Genomic DNA, 23,651 nt, shown 5'->3' on the forward strand with positions numbered 1-23,651 from the left:
GAGGTTGGATGGGCTGGGTAGCGCAGTGGACTAAGTGCTCGCCTACCACTGCAGAGACTCTGGGATTGAATCCAGCTGTCAGCGGTACCTCCGGCTTGGTCAGTCGTCCCTACTAACACAATTGGCAGTGTTAGCGGGTGGGAAGCCAGTGGGGTATGTGTCCTGGTCGTTGTAAACTGCAACTCCTACTGGTCGGGCGCCTATTCAGCAGGGAGGGGATTTGGGGGAAATAGCGTGAGCCTCCCACGTGTTACGTTCCCCCAGTGATACTCTTCGCCATCAGGTGAAAAAAAGTGGCTGGCGACTCCACATGAATCGGAGGAGGCATGTGATAGTCTACACCCTCGCCAGACCGACAGTGGGGCAATGCGTGCAACGGCCAGGAAGGGAATTGGCATAACGACTAAATTGGGGATGGGTGAAAATACAAAAAAATAAAAAAACGCCTGCCCCAAAATTTTTATAATAATAACGTTGAGGTTTGTTCTACCAATGAGATATAAACACGACATTCCAGTCAATGCTTGTAAGAGAAAATATGTTTTACTTCCTTTGTCAGCGGCTGGTGTGAGCTGGGTAGTGTAGTTTTATGGAATTTAGACGTCCATCGAAAGCCCTGGACTACAACGATTTCATGAGTGCTTCCTGTTCTTGCATCTAAATCCTCTGATTTGCAATGCTCAGAGATTTTTTATAAGCTCATATTTTGCTAATAACACTTAAAATCATTGCTAAACAAACGTGGTGCTTAAAATATAGACTGACTGTCTGCTAGCTGTTTTGAGTCAGGGTCTTTACTCTTGGCTACATTTGAAAAAGAAACAGAACATCACTTAATACGGACTGTATTGATCTATTTGTGCAACGTTAAATAAATCTTGGCCCGGTACCTGGCCGATCAGGCTTAAACTCTTAAGCCTGAGCGGTCCGGTACCGGTACGGAAATGACATCATGCCATAAATCCATCTCTACAGAATGTATGAATTAATGTTGCATTTTCTTTCTTCAAATGTTCAAGAGTAAAGACCCTAACCCTGTCAAAACAGCAGTCAAAGTGTATATTTTCAGCACTACGTTTGTTTACCAATGATTTTAAGTGTTATTAGTGACATATTAGTTTATAGAAATCTCAGGGCATCGAGTCGGAAAAATGCGAGGATTGACGCGAGGATTTGGGCCAACCTAACTTGAGTGTAGTCTTTTGAGAGAAGAGACCCAGGGCTTAAAAAAAGAAATTTTAAATACACTTCACACCTGTCAATCATCAGACTTCTTTTTAATTTTTTTCCCTTCTCTTTATTTTCAGGATCATATCTCACGGGTGGATCAAACCTGAACGTTATTGCCATAAATTAGAACGCAGTTTCTGTGAACCTTTCTGTGAACGTCTAGCAAAAAACGGCATTGGCCCGATCCATAGATGTGCGACTTGGCCATAATAAAGGTAATTTATAGGACCGATATTCTATAATCATATTTCAAATGGCATGTGTCCGGATGGCAGAATTCAGTACTGTATCTACAAAACCTTCTGTTTAATCATCCGCCCTTTATTCATTTGCTTAGATCTTTTGCTTAGATCTTTTGTACACGTGATCTCAAGAAGGTGCTGATTATTTTTTATGTCTGGTAAACTTTTGCATGGTGTTATTCACCATCAAAGATAAACTTTAAGAAATAGAATTCTGACACTGGGAATACATTCCCTGAGATCCATAGATGTCCCTAGATGCCAAGAACATGCAAATGGACCTTGTAGAAGTGGAGCAATCTTCCATTTACTTAGGTATGTATTTTTAGGTGAATTTTCTGAAAATAGGGCTCGGGTTTAAGAGGTTAACAGGTTAAGAAAACACAGAAAGCAACTTGATCAACCAGTCACCGGAAGTCCATCTATTTTCAATAGAACTGAATTGACAAGTTGACCACTACTGAAAGTTTGGTGTTCATCGTCCATCAACAGCCAAGCAGATTTCGTCGCGACCTTGTGAGCAAACTAAATCAGAGAATGATCTGTCTCACACAAATAAATAGCCTTATTTATAAATAAGAAACACGAAAGATATATCAACATGTCTCAGCGTGCTCTACCAGAACAAAAACACCGAACGCCTTTTTAAAACATCACGGTTATGCATTTATTTCGCTATTATTGTGAGGAATTCCATCTGTGCTTTTATCTGCAGCGTGTTTACATTTACATTTAGTCATTTAGCTGACGCTTTTATCCAAAGCGACTTACAAGTTCTGTACGACAAGTCATCAGGAAGGGCACAACTCTATCAGCTGAGCAACAATGTTCATCAAAGTGTTGAGTGCTACAGTGTAGTGTAGGTTAGTTTATTAGGACAAGTGCATGACAGTAAGGTTAGTTAGGGTTAGACTTATTTTTTAAATTCTTTTCAGATAATGGATAGTGTTTGCAGATAAGAGAAAATATCGGCGACAGATGAACGCTGACTGACCGGTATATCTGTCTAGCTCTGACCGCGAGAGGGCTGGAGAGGGGGAGAGGGAGAAAGGAGGAGAGATGGGTAGCTACCGCAGGATGTGGGTGAGGAGCAGCATCTGCAGGACCAGGAAGGGGTAGGCAAAGCTCTCCCTCAGGGGTGGAGTCCACATCACACGGGTGCTCTGGGAATACACACAGAGACGCTGTACAAGGAATATATTCAACTTAACCCTTTCTGTGCCAAACCCGAGATTTCTCGGGTTTCGAATCCAACCGTTGAGCGCCAAACCCTTTCTCTTTTTTTCGATTTCCCCATTCTAAACACTCACGCGGACCTGCCTGTGTCTCCCTGGCACCGCTGCCTACATTAAAATTGCAATGACGATCGAATCCCAACAGGTGGCAGTATCGCCTACCTTTCGAACTGGGTCTCTAAGGTGTCTCTCAGTATTGAGGTACCTCCGGCTGGAGGAATCCCTTCCCCCTCAAAGTGAATCAGCACACAGCCATCTGTCGGAGATTTGCTTGCCTGAAACCTATTGTTTCCCGTATTATAGCCATGCCCAATGGAATTATTCATTTTGGAGTACCTTCTGACTAAGGTAAGGTCTATTTTAGGTCTATTTTACCTAAAACATGCTTTTGTATTGATCACAGCGTCGTATTTTACCGAACCCAAAACATGCTTTTGGTAACGATCGCAGCTTCGTAAAACGACCCCCACCCCCTTGATGATTTTGTGAACAAACATCTATATATGGTATATACCTTTGATTTGGAAATAATATAGGTTTCAGGCGAGCAACCCGAACGATTTGTGCATTTGCATATAACACGTCATATCTCGCAATCTAGAAAAATACTGGATTATTTTTAAAAGGGATGTTTAGTGTGGAATAGCGCACAAACTAAAGTATGTAGAAATTAACTGGTTCGTCAGTGTTGGACTATAAATAGTGCCTGTCAAATGAGCCATACTATTGTCTCCATAGCTATAATATAGAATATACGATGGGTCCGCAAACATCGTGAAAATGGTCAATAACGCTGGCGCCATTGAGTAAAGATGGGAAAACAGCGTGGCAGTCTATGAGTTAAAAAGGCACCAATTCTTGAAACGAATGTAAAAAAACAATTAGTCCCGTCAAATCAAATAAAGAGAAAGAAAATGTTTGATACAATGACTAAGTTTTAACCTGTTTTCGCTGTATATTGGAGATGTAATCGTTTTTTTTTTTTTTTTTAACATTGGTAATGCTTCAAGAAAGCTATGCAACGCTTGTATCTTCTAAGAAAGTTGAATAGTTTTGCTGTAAGTAGGGATATTCTAGAGCTGGTAGGGCTGAGCCCAAACGTTCGAAGGTTGGGACCTCGAACCTTACGTTGGCAGTATAATTTTAATTAATGGGTTCGAACCTTCGCTTCTTTTTTCTTCGTTTTTTATTAATTTATTTATTTTACACGAAGAATATATATCAAAATGTGATATATATCAGAATATCACAGTACTATGTTGTATTTACAATCATTTTAAAGTCACAAAAGGCACGCACAAACACACAGACACAACACAGACAGTCGTGGTGAGGAGAGATCATCATCATACATTATCAGGAAATGAATCAATGCTATGCACCATCCAAACGTTATTGAAAACTCCTGTGACCAGTAAGTAGATACTACTACTTTTACTAACCATTTTTTACCGCAGCAATATGCGCATATGTTCTACGTTATATACGTAAATGTGCCTAAAGTCAAGACTCGACAGTACTGAACCATAAAGATTATTTAGGAGCACATGTGACAGTTCGATGACCTAAACTAACGTTAGCTGCTAATGTCAACCAAGAGGTCCCCGATTGGTTTATTTCTCCTACAGTGAGGGTTAGTGTGAGGGAGTCTTTCTCTCATGATTAAAAATGATTGTTTGAAGGTCCAAGGTCAAATTTCCATGAAAGTGGACAAATAAAAATATATATTTATTTATCTATCTATCTTGTAAACCAGGGGTCAGCAACCTTTTTGACATGGAGTGCCTGTTTGAAATATAGTTGTAACTAGTGTGCCTCAACAATATTCCATGCATCGTAATTTTTTTTCTCATAATCAGGTATTTCTAATGATAATTTTTACATTATTACATCATTATTGTTATTGTTATTATTAACAATATTATTATGATGGTTGTATCAACCCTAAATCTGAGTTGGGGGGGGGGGGTGCAATGCAGACAAACAGCTGCATACAGTGCGACCATTTCACTCACATTTGCCCATTCATTTTTGGACACATCACACACCATCGGTGTGTGTACTGTACGTGTGCTGTCATAGCTCCACCTACAGGCCTAATGGAGAACACCAGGAGAACACCAGGATGTGAATGGAGGGTGAATGTGAGGTATATCGTGTAAATAAGTTTTGATTGATTGCAAGACTACACTGTAAAAAAAAAAAATAATAAGTTACCAGAACTTAAAAATATTGAGTTCAGTTACTGTGCATTAAGGTTTTCAGTTTTCAATACATAATAAGTTAACAGAAAAATAAGTACACAACCACATTATTTCAACCTAATAAAACTATGTTTATTGTCATTGTTTTAAGAACACAAGTTGACTTGGTAATACTCACATTGAGTAAAAAAAATTGCTTTTAACATGTGCAATGTTCAATGAAATAGAAAAATAAATAATAAAATGTGTTGATTAATCCCACTGGTCACAATGGTGACCGTAATAATGTTTTTGTTATAAGGCTCTGCAAATGTTACTGAATGATGTAGCAATGTATTTCCAGCTAAATTGAAATAATAAACAAATAAAGGGTCTCAATTAAATATGTGGTAGTAAAAAGAACCTGTGGGAGGATTTCAACAAGATAAATGCGACAACAGTGCAAAATATTTCATTATAATATTTCAAAGCAAAAAAAAAAAAAAAAATTATAATATTTTTTTTATTTTTTTTATGCTGCCCCCTGTGCCTATGAAAATGCCCCGGCGTGCCTATGCAGGCACGCGTGCCTAGGGTTGCCTACCCCTGTTGTAAACAGACCTATTGGATGGGGTAAGAAGGTTCAAACTGCATTAATTCCCTCTACCAAATCAAACTCTTTCAGAATGTTGTGGTGACCTATATTAAGAGACATTCACCAAGGTGGGATTGTGCCTTTAAGAGTGGGGGTTTTACTGTTTAGGGTAAAGGGTAAATACCACTTCCGGTTCCGGGTTAAGTTTGTTGTTATTGTAAATGCTATGTGCAGTGAGAAGTAAAGTACCTCAACTCGAACCACGTCTCTGGCTCGCTACTTTCTTATCGCCACATTGGTGACCCTGTGAAGAAAACTTTTAACGTTAACATTTAACGTTATGTCTCAAGGCAACGGCGTCGCGCAACCGCAAGCACCCGCACCGAATGCTAATGGCGCTAATATGCTACAAGCGAACATTTACGCTGCATGAGCTGGGACAGCCTGCAGCCCAGTGAGTGGCAGAAGATGGCATGCTGCGAGACCTTCTACTGTCATTTGCTGAGCACACAAAGATGCTGCAAAGTGACACCCAATCCCTTTCCCTCGTTGTGCCTGCTCTTTTGGATCTCAGAAGTCATCCGTCTGAATTCAATGTATCTCATGCTAGAAAATGACTAAATATGATGAAAACGAAAAAGGAGCACTTGCCACATGACTAAGACTAAAACTAAAATGAAAATAGCTGCCAAAATTAACACTGGCGGGTACCACCAGGTGCCGGTCCATCCACGGGATGTGCCAAAAACAGCCGTCATTACACCCTTTGGACTTTTTGAATTCCTAGGAATGCCTTTCGGGCTCATGGGGGCGGTGCAGACGTTTCGGCGCCTGATGGACTCTGTGCTCCAGGACATGCCGTTTTTGTTTGTGTACTTTGATAACATTCTTGTAGCCAGTACGTCCATAGAGGAGCACATGACACACCTCCAGCAGCTGTTTGAGCGGCTCAGTAAACACGGCCTCATCGTCAACCCGACCAAGTGCCAGTTCGGGCAGTCCTCCATCACCTTCCTCGGACACCATGTCGCTCCACAGGGAGCCACCCCACTCCCCGCCAGGGTGGAGGCTGTTGCCAGTTTTCCTCGTCCCCGCACCGTACCTGCGTTCCTGGCCATGGTGAACTTTTACAACCGGTTCCTTCCCCATGCTGCCCACCTCATGCGCCCCTTGTACGAGACCCTGCGGGGCAAAGTGCCCAAGGACGAGTTAGAGTGGTCCTCAGGGATGGACAGCGCCTTTGGGGCTGCCAAGACCGCGCTAGCCAATGCTGCTCTGCTGGCGCACCCCTCTCCCACTGCCCCGGTCGCCCTCACGACAAATGCCTCTGACTATGCAGTGGGGGTGGTGTGCGAGCAGTGGGTGGGCGGTGCCTGGCAGCCAGTACTGCCCTTTTTTAGCAAACAGCTCCGCGACAACGAGCGTAAGTACAGTACTTTCGACAGGGAAATGCTGGGTCAGGGAACAAGCCGCTAATGTTCTCCATGGCCAAGACCTCGGAGCTGTGGTCGGGACGTCAGCAGCGGCAGCTCTCTGCGATCTCCGAGTTAACCACGGACATTCAGCACGTGGCGGGTGGTCATCGGGTCCGTCCACTTGGGACTTGATTATGCCGCCATAGCGGCAGACCAAGCCACAGACTCAGACATTCAGGCCTATCGGACGGGCCCTACTGCACTGCAGCTGGAGGATGTGGTGTTCGACACAGCTAACGCCACTCTCCTCTGCAACATCTCCACTGGCCAACCGTGCCCTATGGTGCCTATGACCTGGCGGCACCGGGTTTTTAACATGATCCACAGCCTTTCCCACCCAGGTGTGAAGGCTTCGACTAAGCTGGTGGGGGTCAAGTTTGTGTGGCCTGGCCTCCGGAAGGATGTTAGGACCTGGGCTAGCTCATGTGTGGCGTGCCAGCGTGCCAAGGTGCACCGCCATACCAAAGCCCCTTTGGCACCATTTATAGTGCCAGAGAGGCGGTTCAACCACGTGAATGTGGACCTGGTGGGCCCCCTGCCCCCCTCCCACGGATATACTCACCTCCTCACCATGGTGGACAGGACCACCAGGTGGCCGGAGGCTGTTCCAGTGTTCCACTGTCCTCCACTACGGCAGCGGAGGTGGCCCGGGCGTTCATCGGCTGCTGGGTGGCCCGTTTGCGTGAATATTAAAGGCAACCAACTTGTGTTCAGCTTTTCGTTCAGCGTTTCTCTGATTGGCCACACGGCCAATCAATCAATCCACTAGCACACGCCCTTGCGGCAAGAGAGACGCGGCAGGCAGAAGCGCTGGTCGAACCAGCGGTGTTCTGTTGTGCGACTGTACTACAGCGGTGTTCTGTTGTGTGACTGTACTAAACTCTTCCACCACATGACCGACATTTGACATACAGTACACCTCCTATCTATGTTGGGATTATGTTTGGTCATGACAAAACAATAAAAATCGCTACTGTTAGTAAGCTGCCACCACCCACTTCAATGACAGAGCTCTCATATTTGCGAATGCATAAACTATATCTTAAATTATGGCAATGTGTCTAATATGGCTGTCGCGAAGTCATTGATAAGCGACAGCCATATTAGACACATAGCCATAATTTAAGATATAGTTTATGCATTCGCAAAATATGAGAGCGCTTGTCATTGAAGGGCTTCCTACAACGGAGGAACGGCCGCTGCTGCTGCTGGAGCTGAACCGAGTCAAGCCGGGGAAAAAACAACCGCGTCGCCCCGCTGGCTCTTCAGCAAGCAGCCTCCACAGCTCCAGATAACCTAATTTATACCGTAATGAATCATTAAAAAATATACCGTTAACTGGAATATGTTGTTTCTTTACACATATGTTGGATTATGTAATTGGGTTGTCATGACAAAACAATAAAAATCGCTACTTTACATCAGGGTGAACGCTGTTACACTGCCACCACCCACTTCAATGACAGAGCTCTCATATTTGCGAATGCATAAACTATATCTTAAATTATGGCGATGTGTCTAATATGGCTGTTGCGAAGTCATTGATAAGCGACAGCCATATTAGACACATAGCCATAATTTAAGATATAGTTTATGCATTCGCAAAATATGAGAGCGCTTGTCATTGAAGGGCTTCGTTCTACAACGGAGCACGGTCGCTGCTGCTGGAGCTGGACCGAGTAGAGCCGGCGGCGGTGCACGAAAGCCGGGGACAAACCACCGCATCGCCCCGCTGACGTTAAAAACGCGAAATAACGTTACAGCTTACAGTTCCACACTGATGTACAGTGACACCCAGAGTTTCTAGTTACAGTAGTGACGCGCGAATCGAGATAGTCCTAACACTGTAACAGTGTTTATTATTAAGAGTCAGATAGTCCTAACACTGTTTATAGTCCTAACACAGTGTTTATTAGTAAGAGTCAGATAGTCCTAACAGTGTTTATTATTAAGAGTCAGATAGTCGTAACAGTGTTTATTATTAAGAGTCCTAACAGTGTTTATTATTAATTAACGTCATAAACGAACTACCAGATGTATTTTCTAGTTCAGCGCATTTCATAACTGTATGGGCTTTGTTTATACATGTACAGTGACGAGTGAATCTACCGTTGGTTGTTAAAAACGCGAAACATAATAATCAGTCAGCAGCGCTCCACTGCTACCGCAGCCCAACACAAGTGCGTTGGAACAGCAGCCCAACGGTACACAAGTTGGTTGCCCGCGCTGCCGCGCTTGCTCCTTGGATTTCATTTGGGACGTGGGACGGCTGCGCTTGCCTGCGCGTGGGGGCGCGGCCAATCAGAGAAAAGCCGAACACAAGTTGGTTGCCTTTAATATTCACGCGGCCCGTTTTGGCACACCGGGGGACATCACAAGCGACAGGGGCCCCCAGTTCACTTTGGAGCTCTGGACTGCAGTTGCGGAGCACCTGGGGGTGAAGATCCACCGCACTACGGCGTACAACCCGCAGGGCAACGGACTTTGTGAGCGGTTCCATAGGGACATGAAGGCCGCTCTTCAGGCTGCCCTTACGGATGGCGACTGGGTTGACCGCCTCCCGTGGGTCTTGCTTGGTCTTCATTCTGCCCCCAAAGAGGACCTCCAGGCCTCGTCCGCCGAGCTGGTGTACGGCCAGCCGCTGCGGGTCCCTGGGGATTTTCTTCCGGAGGCCACAGCTTCCTGGTCCGTCGCCTCCCATCGAACAGTGTCCCGGGGTGTTGCCGATGCCCTTATTCCCATTCCAACATCCCGCCACTGCCTTCCCCAGTCCTACGTCCCCAGGGACCTGCCATTGTCCATTATGTGCCATTATGTGTTCATCCGGCACGACAGCCATCGGACCCCGCTGCAGACCCCTTATGACGGGCCTTTCCGTGTCCTGGAGGCAGGCACTAAAAACGTTGTTGTGGACATGGGGGGCAGGCCAGAGCGGGTCACTATAGACCATCCCTATGCCTGCTCACTTGGACAAGGACGAACCAGTTCAGTTGGCCCTAACCCTGCGGCGAGGGCGCCCCCTGGTTTTCGGCTCAGACCCCTGCCCCGTCCTCTGTTCCGGCCTTGGCCCCTTCCGTGGCCCAGCCGCTGGTCCCACTTCTCTCCCTTAATCCCCCTCTTGATCCGTCCCCCTCCACGTTGACTATTTCATGCTGTGATCTGTTCACTAATGGACTGTTCACTGGCTATTTATTAGTTGCAGTTTTTGTATTGGTGAATTCTGGGGGGGCCTGTGTGGTGACCTATATTAACCCTTTAATCGCCGTTGACGCTGGAACACGTCATTCCCCGCCATGCTTATTCTGCCGATGACGCTGGACAGCGTCTTTGATATCAATATTTCAAAAATCTGTGATCGAAATCATATTTCTCCCCCGGAGACATTATATGTACTGGTGAGCCCCTGTCAACTCTCTAACGGTTCAAGAGTGCCATCTGGTGGCCGATCGGCGGATCGCCCAGGGAAGAAACAAGGAAGTGGAAGCTGGTGCTCATTTCAATTTGGTCCGATCACTCGCTATAGGTCCCGGGACTCGAGCTCGACACAATGGATATCGATCCGTTGCCAATAACTCGATAAAAACATGATTTGGACGTATATACTATTATACAACCTGGAAATGGATCGGGTATTTCTACATCCCATAATAGAAAAAATTCTGTTCCACGCTCATCTCCCAACGGGGAGAGGAAGCTACGGTGAGTTTCAGCGTTATTTTGTAATGTCTTCTATACTAACTGCTCTAATGATCATATCACCCACACTAGATGAATGATATAACGTTGCCCACGGAATTATAAACGACCCCCCGCCCATCATCAGATCATACGTAGTAACTTCTAGAAGTACGTGCAGTTGAAATTTTTTATCTCGCGCCGATTGCTATCAAACTGTATACAATCATCAATATAATGCATTTAGGGCTATAAATCACGTTCTGGAGAAAGCTGCAGAAAACGATAAAAACATACTTATACTTTAGACCGTATTTTAGTATGAATATGTGAATGAAAAAGTATAACGTTGCTACACCCTGAACAATAGATATAGGACTTTGAATGGGCCATGGTAATGTCAATTTAGCAATACAATTTAAAAAGTTATAGCCCTGCAAAGAAGGGGAACTTCTCCATGTTAAATAGGGCTGGCGAGGGATGGTAAATTATGAATTTAACCCCGGCGATCAAAGTGTTAAAACTATCAGTGCCGGCTTTGTTTACCTTTTTACCCCCTTGAATGCCATCATCCACTTCAACGTTAGCGTTAAAAACGCATAATCTATGTTTTAAATTATGGCTATGTGTCTAATCTGCCCGTCGCTTATCAATGACTTGTTTGCAGTAAACATTGTCGAACCGGATTGTTTTTTTTAAATCGGTTCATATCCTTTTTATAGCATTTCGAAAAGCTATCGTTCTCTCTGAAATTTTCGGGAAAATAGAAAGATTCCCCCATAAACGCCATTTATTGGAATATTCTCGAATACACTAGACACGTTGTCATTTGTCGGCCTATTTATGAGTCGTTTTCAAATAAACGCTAGATTATCGATAGTATATGTGTACTTATGCACGCTATAGAAGCGAGCTGAAAAATCTATTCTCTCATTTCCTCAACATCACACACACACACGGCACATGCTGATATCTCAGTGAATACAGCTCCGATTACCCCAATACTGGTAACAGACTCCTTACCTTAGATCAGATGTTCTCCAAAAAGATTATTCGAATTCCTGATCGCCATTCCAAATATCGATCGCGTTTATTGATTGATTATTGGCTGCTGTAAATATATATTCTACGCTGCATTCCAACTCGCGATCACTTCATGTTCATCAGACGGCTTGCCAGCACAGTGGAGCCAGTTCCACCTCCACAGATCCAGCAGTATAATCGAATGACCTGCAGTTACACAGGGATAGACGATAGGGGGCGGTATTTTCCCATCTGAGCTCCTAGAGGGTCTGCTGTACCAACGGGATACTCGGTTGATGAAATATGAATTCAGAACGCTAATAAAAAATCAAATGACAATACACGTCGTCGGCACTCAACGGGGGGTCTGATAAGACGACAATACACGTCGTCGGCATTCAAAGTGTTAAGAGTCATTCACCAAGGTGGGATTGTGCCTTTAAGAGTGGGGGTTTTACTGTTTAGGGTAAAGGGTAAATACCACTTCCGGTTCCGGGTTAAGTTTGTTGTTATTGTAAATGATATGTGCAGTGAGAAGTAAAGTACCTCAACTCGAACCACGTCTCTGGCTGGCTACTTTCTTATCGCTACAATGTAAATATAAATCAAATCAAATGTATTTGTAAGGCCCGACAACACACGTTAATGTCCCCATGGGCCAGACATGTCTTCTTTAACTCATTCAGCGCCAGCTATTACCCTCATCCCTGTAGTCAATGCATCAGCTTTCCATTGCCTATTTTCACTGTGCGTCACGATATTCTATATTATAGCTATGGAGACAATACTATGGCTCATTTGACAGTCACTATCTCTCGTCCAACATGTAAAAAAAATAGTAAATTTTTTTCATGAATACGTTCACGTGTTATCCCGTGGTGAATATTGTATAGTTTCAGAGTGATCCGGGCTAATTCCTGAAAAGCTGAGTTATGGAGCGCTGTGTACATTTTGCTAAAGTCGTTTGCGTTGCTCGCCTGGACACGTTACTATTTCAAAATCAAAGGTATATAATAGGTATTATGTTTCATCATGAATGCATCAAAGGGGGGGTGTGTAATTTTTTTATGTTCTGATCGTCAGCAACGGCATACCTTTTGGAGTATGTTACATATGATCGTTGCGATCAATGTGAAATCATTGTTGGATCAAAGTAGGATTGATGTCATATAGTCCTTACCTTTACTAAGAGGTATCCCAAAAAGAATATTCCAATTGTCTGATCGCGATTTCCAGTATTGATGTCCATCGGGTCCCTGACATGAAACGGCACAAAATATGCATTAAGTGTGCTGAACGCATTCCAAAGTGCTCAGATGAAGCGATTCACTTGGCTTGGTCTAAATTCTCCGCCCGGACCATATACAATGTAACAGACAGTGTTAAATAAGGTTTCAAAGGGTAGGCGATACTGCCACCTAGCAGGATTCGGCCGGTATTGCACTCTCGGGGTCTCAGAATGAGTTCCAATGGTAACACCAAGGTCCATGAGTGTATAGGATATTAAAATGGTAAAAAATTTCAAACGATCTAAAAACGTAAATAACCTGACCCTAGGGCTTCACCCGATCGCATTGATTCGTTTTCGGCACCCCGATTCATTATGCTGTGGTGGGTTATGTCGACCAAAAATTTAAAACGATCTAAAAACGTAATATTACGTTTTTGGCGCTCAACGGTTGGCGAGCAAACACGTAATATTACGTGATTGGCCGTGAATGAGTTAAACAAGTCAAGAAGAAACATCATAATAAATGAAGAACAAAACAAAAAACACCATGAAATCCAAAATCAAATGTAAAATAAATAAATGCCCTAATTTATATTGTCAAAAAAATCTCAACACTGTTGACCAACAAGCAGCTCCACTGGAGCAGTTGGAAGTTAAGTGCCTTGCTCGTTCCGGGGATTTCAAACAGACAACCTTCCAGTCACAATGAAATGACACCAACATCTCTTACAGTGGTGGTGAAGGAGGCAATTTCCATCCTACATTGTGGGGAGCACTTTGAGTGTCTAGAAAAGCGCTATATAAATGTAATTAATTAATTATTATTAACATCCAGGCTGCCGCTGCCACTATAAGCAAGTCAAGAGCCTAAGTCCTTCAGCCAGTGCTCCGCTTGAAGGGATTACATCTACGGTTACAAAATAAATTATGAATCCTGACCTATTTATACCCTCGAGTCACACACCCACACACAGATCATCATCCCAACGACCCGAAGGGTGATGCATTCGTGCAGCTTCTGCCAAAAAAGTTACAATTTTTTTTTTATAATAAAGCTAAATCACAGGATGTCAGAAACCTCGGCAGAACACAGAGGGAAGGAAGGAGGATGAAACAACTGCGTGGGTGGTTTAAGGAGGAGAGTGAGACTGAATGTGTTTAATTGAAATGTCAGTGTATTGATCTGGTTAAGGAATAGAAAGGCTTGCCGTCTGAGGGGGGTGGGGGGAGTAGACTGCCTGCCGTTTCAATACTGACTGAGAGATCCTTTAACAGCAGCAAGGAAGCCTATTAACCACACTCACCCTTTCATAAATATATATATACTAAGGCTGTCAAAGTTAACGTTTTTAAACATAAAAAGATATATATAATTATTTAAAAAAAAATTACTAGACTTCACTCAGGTGTATTATTGAAACTCTCATTGATACAATGTTTGTTTCTGACTCAAAGTGTGTGTGTGTGTGTGTGTGTGTGTGTGTGTGTGTGTGTGTGTGTGTGTGTGTGTGTGTGTGTGTGTGCGTGTGTGTGTGTGTGTGAGAGAGAGAGTCCTCAGCCCTTGTGCTCCTAACGTTTTCTTTCCCCTATTATTTCATGCACACTTTATTCATTGTTTTAAATGATTATTTTCTTTTAGGTTATTTTGTGCATCACTCGGTTTTGAATTTGATGCAAATTTGAGGGTCATCCTTTTGTGTTAAATGGCTGCATAAAGCAAGCATTTGTTGACTCTCATGTTGATAAGTGTATTACAACTTGAAAATGATCTGTTTAATACCCTATTCAATGTCAGGGAGCTGTATTTTGCCCCCGTTCCAGACCGGGTGCCACACTGAAAACGCTCCGGGCACTCTTTTCTACTAACCTGACCCTGGGGCTTCACCCGATCGCATTGATTAGTTTTCGGCACCCCGATTCATTATGCTGTGGTGGGTTATGTCGTCGACAAAATGGACATACAATCTACCAGATGGCGATCAAATAATTGGAATATTCTTTTTGGAATCCCACCGGCCACAGGTAAGAACAATTTGACGTCAATTTCAGCTTGATCGTGCAAGGTTTTCATAGCCATCCCCCTGATCAGCGTATGTTGTGGTAATAACGAATGCAGTTATTGGCAATCAATTAATCAGAAACGACCCCCCCCCCCCTTCATGCATTCATGATGCATTTGATTTTTTAATTGTAGCGTGTGTAGGGACGAAACGCCCATGGATTTGATATAATACACGTTGCTGTTGCGGCTTATAAACAGCCTCCCAGGAATTAGCCCAGATCATTCCGAAATAACACTCATATTCACCACGGTATAAAACGGGAATGTATGGATGGAAAAATTCTTTCTTTTTTGCATCTTGAACGGAAGGTTCTTACTGTCAAATGATCATGATATTGTATCCATAGCTATAATATAAAATATAGATTTAGCTCTACAAACAACGTGATGCAGTGAAAGTGTGTAATGAAAAGCTGGCCATGGCTAAACAGGCCGGGAATTCCAATGGCCGGGAATGAGTTAAGGTAGATTTAGAACAGATAAAAAATATGCGATTAATCGCGAGTTAACCCTTTAATCGCCAATGACGTGTTACGACGTCATTCCTCGCCATGCGTAATCTGCCAATGACGTTTTACAGCGTCTTTGAGATCAATATTTCAAAAATCTGTCATGGTAATCATATTTCACAGACGGATCCTTGACGGGTGCTGGGGATCTCCACCCAACTCTCCAACGGTTCAATATGGCCACCTGGTGGCCGATCGCCAAACCGGAAGTGGGTAAGTGGGGCCGGAAGTGCTTGGTGTCCCCCCTATTCCGTTCGCCACTCACGATCGCTCCCGGGACTCCATCTTGACACACTGGATAATCGATCGGTTGCCATAACTCAATAAACAACGTTATTTGGACGTATATATTATTATACAACCCGGAAATGGTTCATCTAGATCAACATCCCATAATAGCGAACTTTTTGCTCCAGTATCATCCCCCATCGCTACGAGGAAGCTGCGGTGAGTTTCAGCGTTTTTGATTATTATTATCCATACATGACGTCATGACGTTTAGGACCTTGTACAATTGAAATTTTTTATCTGACGTCAATCGCTAGCAAACTGCATTTGATGATGTAATATATGCATAAATGGCTATATCTCACGTTCTAGGAATTACTGCAGAAAACGATAAAAACATATTTATACTCTAGACAGTATTTTTATATGAATGTGTGAATGAAAAAGTAGAACGTTCCTACACCCTGAACAATAGCTAATCGATGTTTAATGGGCCATAGTAATGTCAATTTAGCAATACAATTTAAAAAGTTATAGCCCTGCAAAGTAGGTGAACATCTCCATAGACAAATAGAGCTGGCAGTGATCAAACATTGATGGATATAAGCGTGGCAGAGAAAGGGTTAACTATGGACAATCATGCGATTAATCAGATTAAATATTTTAATCGATTGACAGCCTTAATATATAATAGAAAAACTGTTGTACTTACCTCACCGTGGTTGAAGAAAAAACACAGGGTTGTAACCGTGCCACCCAAGAGACTGCCACTAACATGAGAAGTTGGAGGGGGGGGGAGGAAGAGAAAAGAGAGAGAGAGAGAGAGAGAGAGAGAGAGAGAGAGAGAGAGAGAGAGAGAGAGAGAGAGAGAGAGAGAGAGAGAGAGAGAGAGAGAGAGAGAGGCTTAGGGCTGTAGACACTAGGTCAGGACAATTTTAATTGTATCCTAATCGGACCCCAAAGTGATCACTCATTTAAAGGCCAACTTGCAGGTTGTATTTTTGTTCAATAAACAATGTGGACTAGGCCAACGGTGACTTTCATGAAGGGAAAAAAAATTATTGAAATTTACCCCGTTTTAGCGTTTTTATCAAACATTTTGTCTGCCCAACACAATCACCACGCACGTGGATATTTTAATCAATGGTTCATAACGTGCGCATGTAATCGAAATGATGTCGTCACGGCAGGTACAGGCACCAGGGGGCTGAGAGTCACACACAGCTAGTGGCAGGCAGAGAGCCTTGCTACTACTAGCTGAGTGATGAATGAAAATGTATCTGTTTCACCTAACAACACTATTGCTCCGTGATCATAGCCATCCATCTCTAAAGCTAACCACTATTTGTAAAAGCCACAACCACGCTACCATATGTAATAATGTAAATCATTGTGTCGTTGTACATAGTGTATACACCGTTAGAAGCTAACGATAGCTTAGCTTGGTAGCTATTGTTGTGCTAACAACATACCCGACACCCAGCTTGTTAGCCAGCATGAATGCCCGATTTAAAATGGTTCTCTCCTCCTTGTATACCCTTGTCCTCACAAGTATTCTGCCAGGGAACTTATGGACATGACAATAGTAGTAGTTATAATGTGTTTGATCATTGTGTCGTTGTACATATTGTGTATACACCGTTAGAAGCTAACGATAGCTATGAGCTAACTAACGCTACAAACTCAAACACCCTACAACCACCACTATTGTCTGGTCCACAAGCTCCCCCAGCAGAACACCCGCGAGGACAAAGGCACACAAAGAGGAGAGAACCACCCCAAATCGGGCACTCATGCCGGCCAACAAGCTAGACGCCGCAGCACGTTGTTAGCACAATAGTAGCCCACTCTGTGCATCACAGTCACCGACTGTGATGCACCGAGTGGGCCACCATTGATCAACATGCAGCGACGTGTAGCTTGCATGATGCGTGTGCAGTGCTTTGCCACACAGGTCTGAGAAGAGGACCTGTACATGATTTTACTCGTTCCCCAAACTCCTCTACTACATGCCCCGATCTAAAATGGTTCACGACAGTAGCCATAATGCTAACGTTAGCCAGCGCCATATATCCAGTAGTACTATACGCGACCCGGACAGGCATAAGGCATACGTTTCCTGACGTGACGTCACGGCCCTACTAGCGTGACGCGTCTGATAAGCTTTTTAATTTGCTCATGCATGTTATTCGAGCGTGGACCTTTTTAACCATTTCTGAGTGGCATTTCCAGCGTCAAATGGAAAAAAATTTATAATGAAATTATATACCAATGATGTAAACTACCCATAATTGATCAGTAGGGTTTAATCTGCAAGTTGGCCTTTAATAACAGAGAGGGAGAGAGAGGGGGGGGTAGAGAGAGAGAGACGGACAGCACTTTTTCACATACATAGATTATACACGACTATGTGTATCTAACAAGTTTCAAGTTTCTTTAATAGTTGTCATACAGAAGTACAGAATACTTTTATACAAAATGCTTCTTACTGTTACGCTCCAGAGACTGTGCTAGACAAGATAAGTACGAAATAACATAGTATAGCATGTAAATTAGAAGTAAAAAATGAGGTCACAGTGTTCAGTATAGACATATGTACAATGTTCGATGCAGAATAGAGCCACCATATAACATACAATATACTATGCACTGCAGTGTACTAATATACAATACTATATAGTGCAAAGCAGAAATGGGATGAGGTACAATCCAGGTACAATTTACAGTAAGGTGTACGAGTTGTAGTGCAAATCCTTCATCAATAAATATAAAGTGTGTCTAGGTGATCTAAAGTGTGGAGAGTGGGTGCTGCAGTGTGTTGTTTGTTTAAACACACACCAGCTAGCTTTTATTATAGCAGATTTATTTATTTTAATATATAGCTTTATTATAAATGTGGCCGAGATCATATTTACATTTAGTCACATATTCCAGTGTGAACTGGTCACGCTCCTGAACTGACCTGCATGCGCAAATTAACGTAAACATGGAGGACACTGAAGTCACAGTTCATGGTTTAATTTAATTTTGAATGCATTGGAGACCATATAATAAAAAATACAAAAACCAGACCTGAATTTGATTTAGGACCACATATGAAAAAACGAATCTGATGTGAGTCACTTTTGCCTGCAGTTTGAACGTAGCCATAGAGGAGAATGGACCGCTTGAGTTACCTGAGGTAGGTGCCATACAGGAAGAACAAGCTCATCATCAAGCCGTTCAGAAGGAAAACAACGGTCACGTAGAAGTAGGCCGGGTCGCCCAGACCTGACACACACACACACGCGGTATTAACATGTTAGGCTGGGTACAAAGTTACAAATGCAGTCGGTCAACTTAAGAGAACTGAACATGCAAACACACAAACTTTGCTTGGAAGTAGGCTTAGGCAATGTCTACCAAATTGGCATATGACATACAGATACAGTATGCCAATTCGAGATCCATTGTTGTTGTGTTTCATTACATGCATTGTTTTTACCCTTTTTCTTATTCTCTGCATTGTGTCTATTTTATGCTAATTGTATGTCTATTTTTAGTTCTGTGAATACAAATGCTATACAAATGAAGTTTATTATTATTACTATTATTATATGACTATGTCCACAGTGGACAATAAAGGTACTATCATTTTGTATATACAACATTTTTCATACTATATGGATATGAATAGCTTTTATTTATTTTGTTTGCATATTTTAGCCGATTCACAGCCCATCCTCAACTTCTCACCCGGTATTTCCTTACTTTACCTCCCTATAGCCAAAATAGCTAAACGACGGATATGCCTTTTTTCAGCCCCTAAAAGGCCAAAAAAGAGAAAGGAGATGGTTTGACTGTCTCAAATGAGTGATTTGTGAACGGTTGCACGAGAGGCCTCGAGCTTCTTAAAACCAACAGGTCATCAATCTAAGTTGGTTATCTTAATACAGTAGGAGAGGCTGGTTGGCACAGGTTGGCTTCCTAAGTGGCTTAAAAGTAAAAGTGACGAGTTACCAACCACAGATAAAATCTTCAAGCATTCGACTATTAGGTAATATTAATTTCAAGTTGATGCTCACGCATGAGCTTGATCTAATCTCTTGATATAAATAATATTTCCACAGAGCTTATAGAAAGATGCTAAATTAAATGATTGCTTTTCGCCCCAAAAGATTATTGATTCATAAATGTATGATTTCTTTTTTAATTGCGGGTCCAACATTTATGCTGTTCTTTACATGTTGCAGGCATGTATCCCTCCCTACTTCCCCATGTGGAATGCACCCGATTGGATAAATTACATGCTGGTGCTCTAGTGCGACATCTACTGGATGAATGTTATCTACTGTATAGCACCTTTCAGTTAAATGTATGCAGTGTAACATGCACACAAGCCTCTATCTGAATACACTGAATATGAATATGTACAGCAAGCCACCAAATGGCCACTAATGGGGCCTATAGAGATGACGAGATTACAGCAAGTGGAAAGAGGAAACAACTTGTTCCTTGAAATATATTATAAAATATAGATGTGGCTTTTAAGAGAAGAAAATGGCATTATAAAATAGTTAGTTCAAATCAAGCAATATGATTTGTTCATAGCCATGGTATAATGAGCGCATACTGTATCCACAGATATAATTCTAATTCCTTTTCACAAATCACTATCACTCCACGTCTGAGGAAAAAAACATTGGCCTTGTTAAATGAGATGGTCTGGTCTATGGAGGAGACTGGGGCTGACGCATGCAGATTGGGGAATCCCTCATGTCACAGAACGCACATGGTATGGTATGGTTTATTTCATAATCCCTGATATGACCATATATGGACCAATAGAGGTTCAAATGTCCGTTAGCGTCATCTGAATCAGACGGATAAAGTGATTGTTTCATCCAGATTATTTGATTATTGACACTTTAAATGTATTAATCTAAATACTAACTGGGGAGACTAATAAATTACAGATAAAAGAATATAGCAGGACGATCGGTTACGATAGTTAACCTCACGTTGAATGGGGATTCCCAGTTAAACTGGGCATGCGTCAAACTCAGTCCTGTCACAGCTGCAGAATCTGCAAAAACGTTGGAGCAAATTTCATATTTGAAATCTAAATGGGTACATTCTCACCTGGAAAAATATTAAAACTGTATAATAATGGTCCTGGGTCGTACGTTAAAACAGTGTTCGGCCTTGGTAAAAAGAATGCCAGCTAGTTGAGAGAGAGAGATAAGAAAACCAGAATAGCAATGAATTCAAAGAGAATGGCATCAGCACTGTGTAGTTCTCCCCAAACAACGATGTATTACATATTACATATTCTCTAGACCGCTGTCTCGCCATAGGGCTGATCTGACTGCGTCCAGCCAGGGGTGGATGAAAACCAGCAAGGTCTCTAAACCAATTAGTTGTGTGTATATTGCAACTATATGCATAGCTCCAGGTTGTCAACATGTGTGTCTTGTGTAAAGTATGTCGGTGTACCTCATGTGTGTGTGTGTGTGTGTGTGGGGGGGGGGGGGGGGGGGGGGGGGGTTGTGTGGTCAGGTCAGGAGGCGGCTCTCCAAGATCAGTGTGAATAAGGCCAGAGGACCGGACAACACGAACCCCAGGGTGCTCAAAGCATGTGCAGGGCAGCTGGCAGCACCGCTCCAACAACTCTTCAACCTCTCCCTGAGGCTGGAGAGGGTGCTCCAGCTTTGGAAGACCTCCTACATTGTCCCGGTGCCCAAGAAGGGACGCCCCAGCACCCTCAATGACTACAGGCCAGTCGCTCTGACGTCACACGTCATGAAGACCTTTGCAACACCGCAAGCCCCTGGTGCATGACTCCCTCGATCCCCTGCAGTTTGCATACCAGGCAAACATCGAGGTGGAGGACGCCATCATCTACATGCTCTAGGGATGCCCCGATCGATCGGCCAGCAATCGGTATCGGCCGATATTCAGTATAAATATGAGATCGGTGAATTCCGATAATGCTTTATTTTTGCCGATCGTGAAAACCGATCGATGACACGGAAAACATGATCCAAATCTCAGCGGAGTTCTCACTCGCTCTTCTCTCACAGCCACACTCTGCTGCTGCACGTCCTCCTCCTCCTCCTCCTCCTCCTCCTCCTCCTCCTCCTCCTCCTCCCAGACCCGTGTCATGTTGTCAACAAACCCTTCGGCAAGAGTCGAGTGCATGAGCACCGCAGAGCTCCTCTTTCAACATAACAAGGATTAAACAAAATGGCCCAGTCATCTATTCACTTTTGTTTAATACATGAGGCGTTGTCTAATGTTATCTAGCTACTGATAGCTCCTGATATCAACGTGACAGTTTGGCATTCGTTTTCGCAAGTGCTGGGTAGCGTTGGCTAACTAGCTATCGCTCGTGAGCTAACGTTACTGTTTAAACAAAACTACACAGTCAACTATTCACTTTAGTTTAATACATGATGCATTGTCTAACTGGCTAGCTACTGATAGCTCCTGATATCAACAAATGCGCATTTCAGTTTAAGAATGATAGGGATGCGCCAGCATGAGACCTCCGTTAGCATAGGTAGCTAACGTTAGCTCACGTTAGATCACTGTTAGATCACAACGAAATGATCCAGTAAACTAAATAGTTCACTTTATTTTAATACATGATGCATTGTCTAACGTCATCTAGCCGGCTAGCAGTAGCTACAGATATTAGCATTGGGACACAATACTGTCGGACAAATAACAAGAATTAACTAATTTACAAGTTGTATTAAGTTTAGCAAATAAGGGAACAGATAAATAACATTTCAATGCAGTCAAAAAAGCAATATTTCGATTTTTACATTTTCGGGTTTGGTCACGTCAAGGTACATATAAGCCGCACCGTTATATAAGCCGCAGGGTCGAAAAATGGGGAAAAAAGGCGCGGCTTATAGTCCGAAAATTACGGTATATACGTTTCAGACCCTGTTGAACTATCGCTCTGACTGGGGACACTGAGGGCTGAATGTGATTTGACCAAAGCAGAGTATACACACAGACAGTGGAGCTGTTTGCAAATAGCGAGCATTTTGACTTGTTACGTGGTGGCGATGTCTCGCAGATAATACAACTACAAGTATAATTATATAATATATATATTTTATATATAAAAATAAAAAAAAAGTATATATACATTTTTTATTTTATTTTTATAAAACCAAAAAACGATCGGTATCGGTATCGGCCAGGCCACGTGAGCGGATCGGCGCGGCCGAGAAATCCGCTCTTCGCTCTTTAAAGCTTGGTCCGCTCCGCTAATCGCTCATGTTGACCCCGCCCCCAAGTCGCTCTCCGCTCGCTCCCCGCTCACCTTGAATCGAGCGCTCCCCGCGCCAGATCGCTCGGCAGATTATTATTTTTATTTTTTTGGAGCATGGTGTAAATGAGCTCAAACTACAACAGTCTACACCCCCTGGGCCCCTTAACAATTGTTTGTATTGAGCCGCATTGTAATTGTACCCATTCTGCAATGTTAAATAACGTTGTTTATCCATTCACTAGCTCTATTAAGCGATGATAGGCTAGCCGAGCCACAATGCTATGGTCGCTGCCATTAACGTTAGCATGTAAGCTAACGACAACAACAATGGCGTCGATACTTTTTCTAACAGGAGTGAGTGACAAAGCCTGAACAGGATATCACAGGTTCACCCTTCTCATTGGTTGAAAATGGCCTTCATGTTTGTACATCGCCATCTGTTGCTTTGGCATTGTACTGCATGTATATATTACATCAACAGTGTTAAACCACTGTGAGCGGCCTGGAGTGGATTGGAGCGGAGGAGAACTCTCGCTCCGGACGTCGCGCCGACTCATTTTAAAACCCACTCCTCGCTCACGTCAAAACCGCCCGCTCACGCGCCGCTCACGCGCCGCTCACATGGCCTGGTATCGGCCGATATGGCTCATAGGCGATCGGTATCGGTGGCAAAAAACGTGATAGGGGCATCCCTAA

The 23,651-nt window shown here is 43.1% G+C and overlaps 1 protein-coding gene across 1 annotated transcript in view; it reads right to left on the reverse strand.

Moving 5' to 3' along the window:
* dpy19l1l (dpy-19-like 1, like (H. sapiens)) overlaps positions 1–23,651 on the reverse strand; it is a 101,974-nt gene that overhangs the window by 65,132 nt on the left and 13,191 nt on the right. The window contains exons 6-8 of the mRNA XM_084335751.1: positions 18,865–18,958; positions 16,401–16,458; positions 2,544–2,635 (exon numbers count right to left, since the gene is read on the reverse strand). Coding sequence (XP_084191877.1) covers positions 2,544–2,635; positions 16,401–16,458; positions 18,865–18,958 — 244 coding nt within the window. The remainder of the gene's footprint in view (positions 1–2,543; positions 2,636–16,400; positions 16,459–18,864; positions 18,959–23,651) is intronic.

Source organism: Notolepis coatsorum (assembly GCF_963971535.1).
Source record: "Notolepis coatsorum genome assembly, chromosome: 19".
Classification (NCBI taxonomy): domain Eukaryota; kingdom Metazoa; phylum Chordata; class Actinopteri; order Aulopiformes; family Paralepididae; genus Notolepis; species Notolepis coatsorum.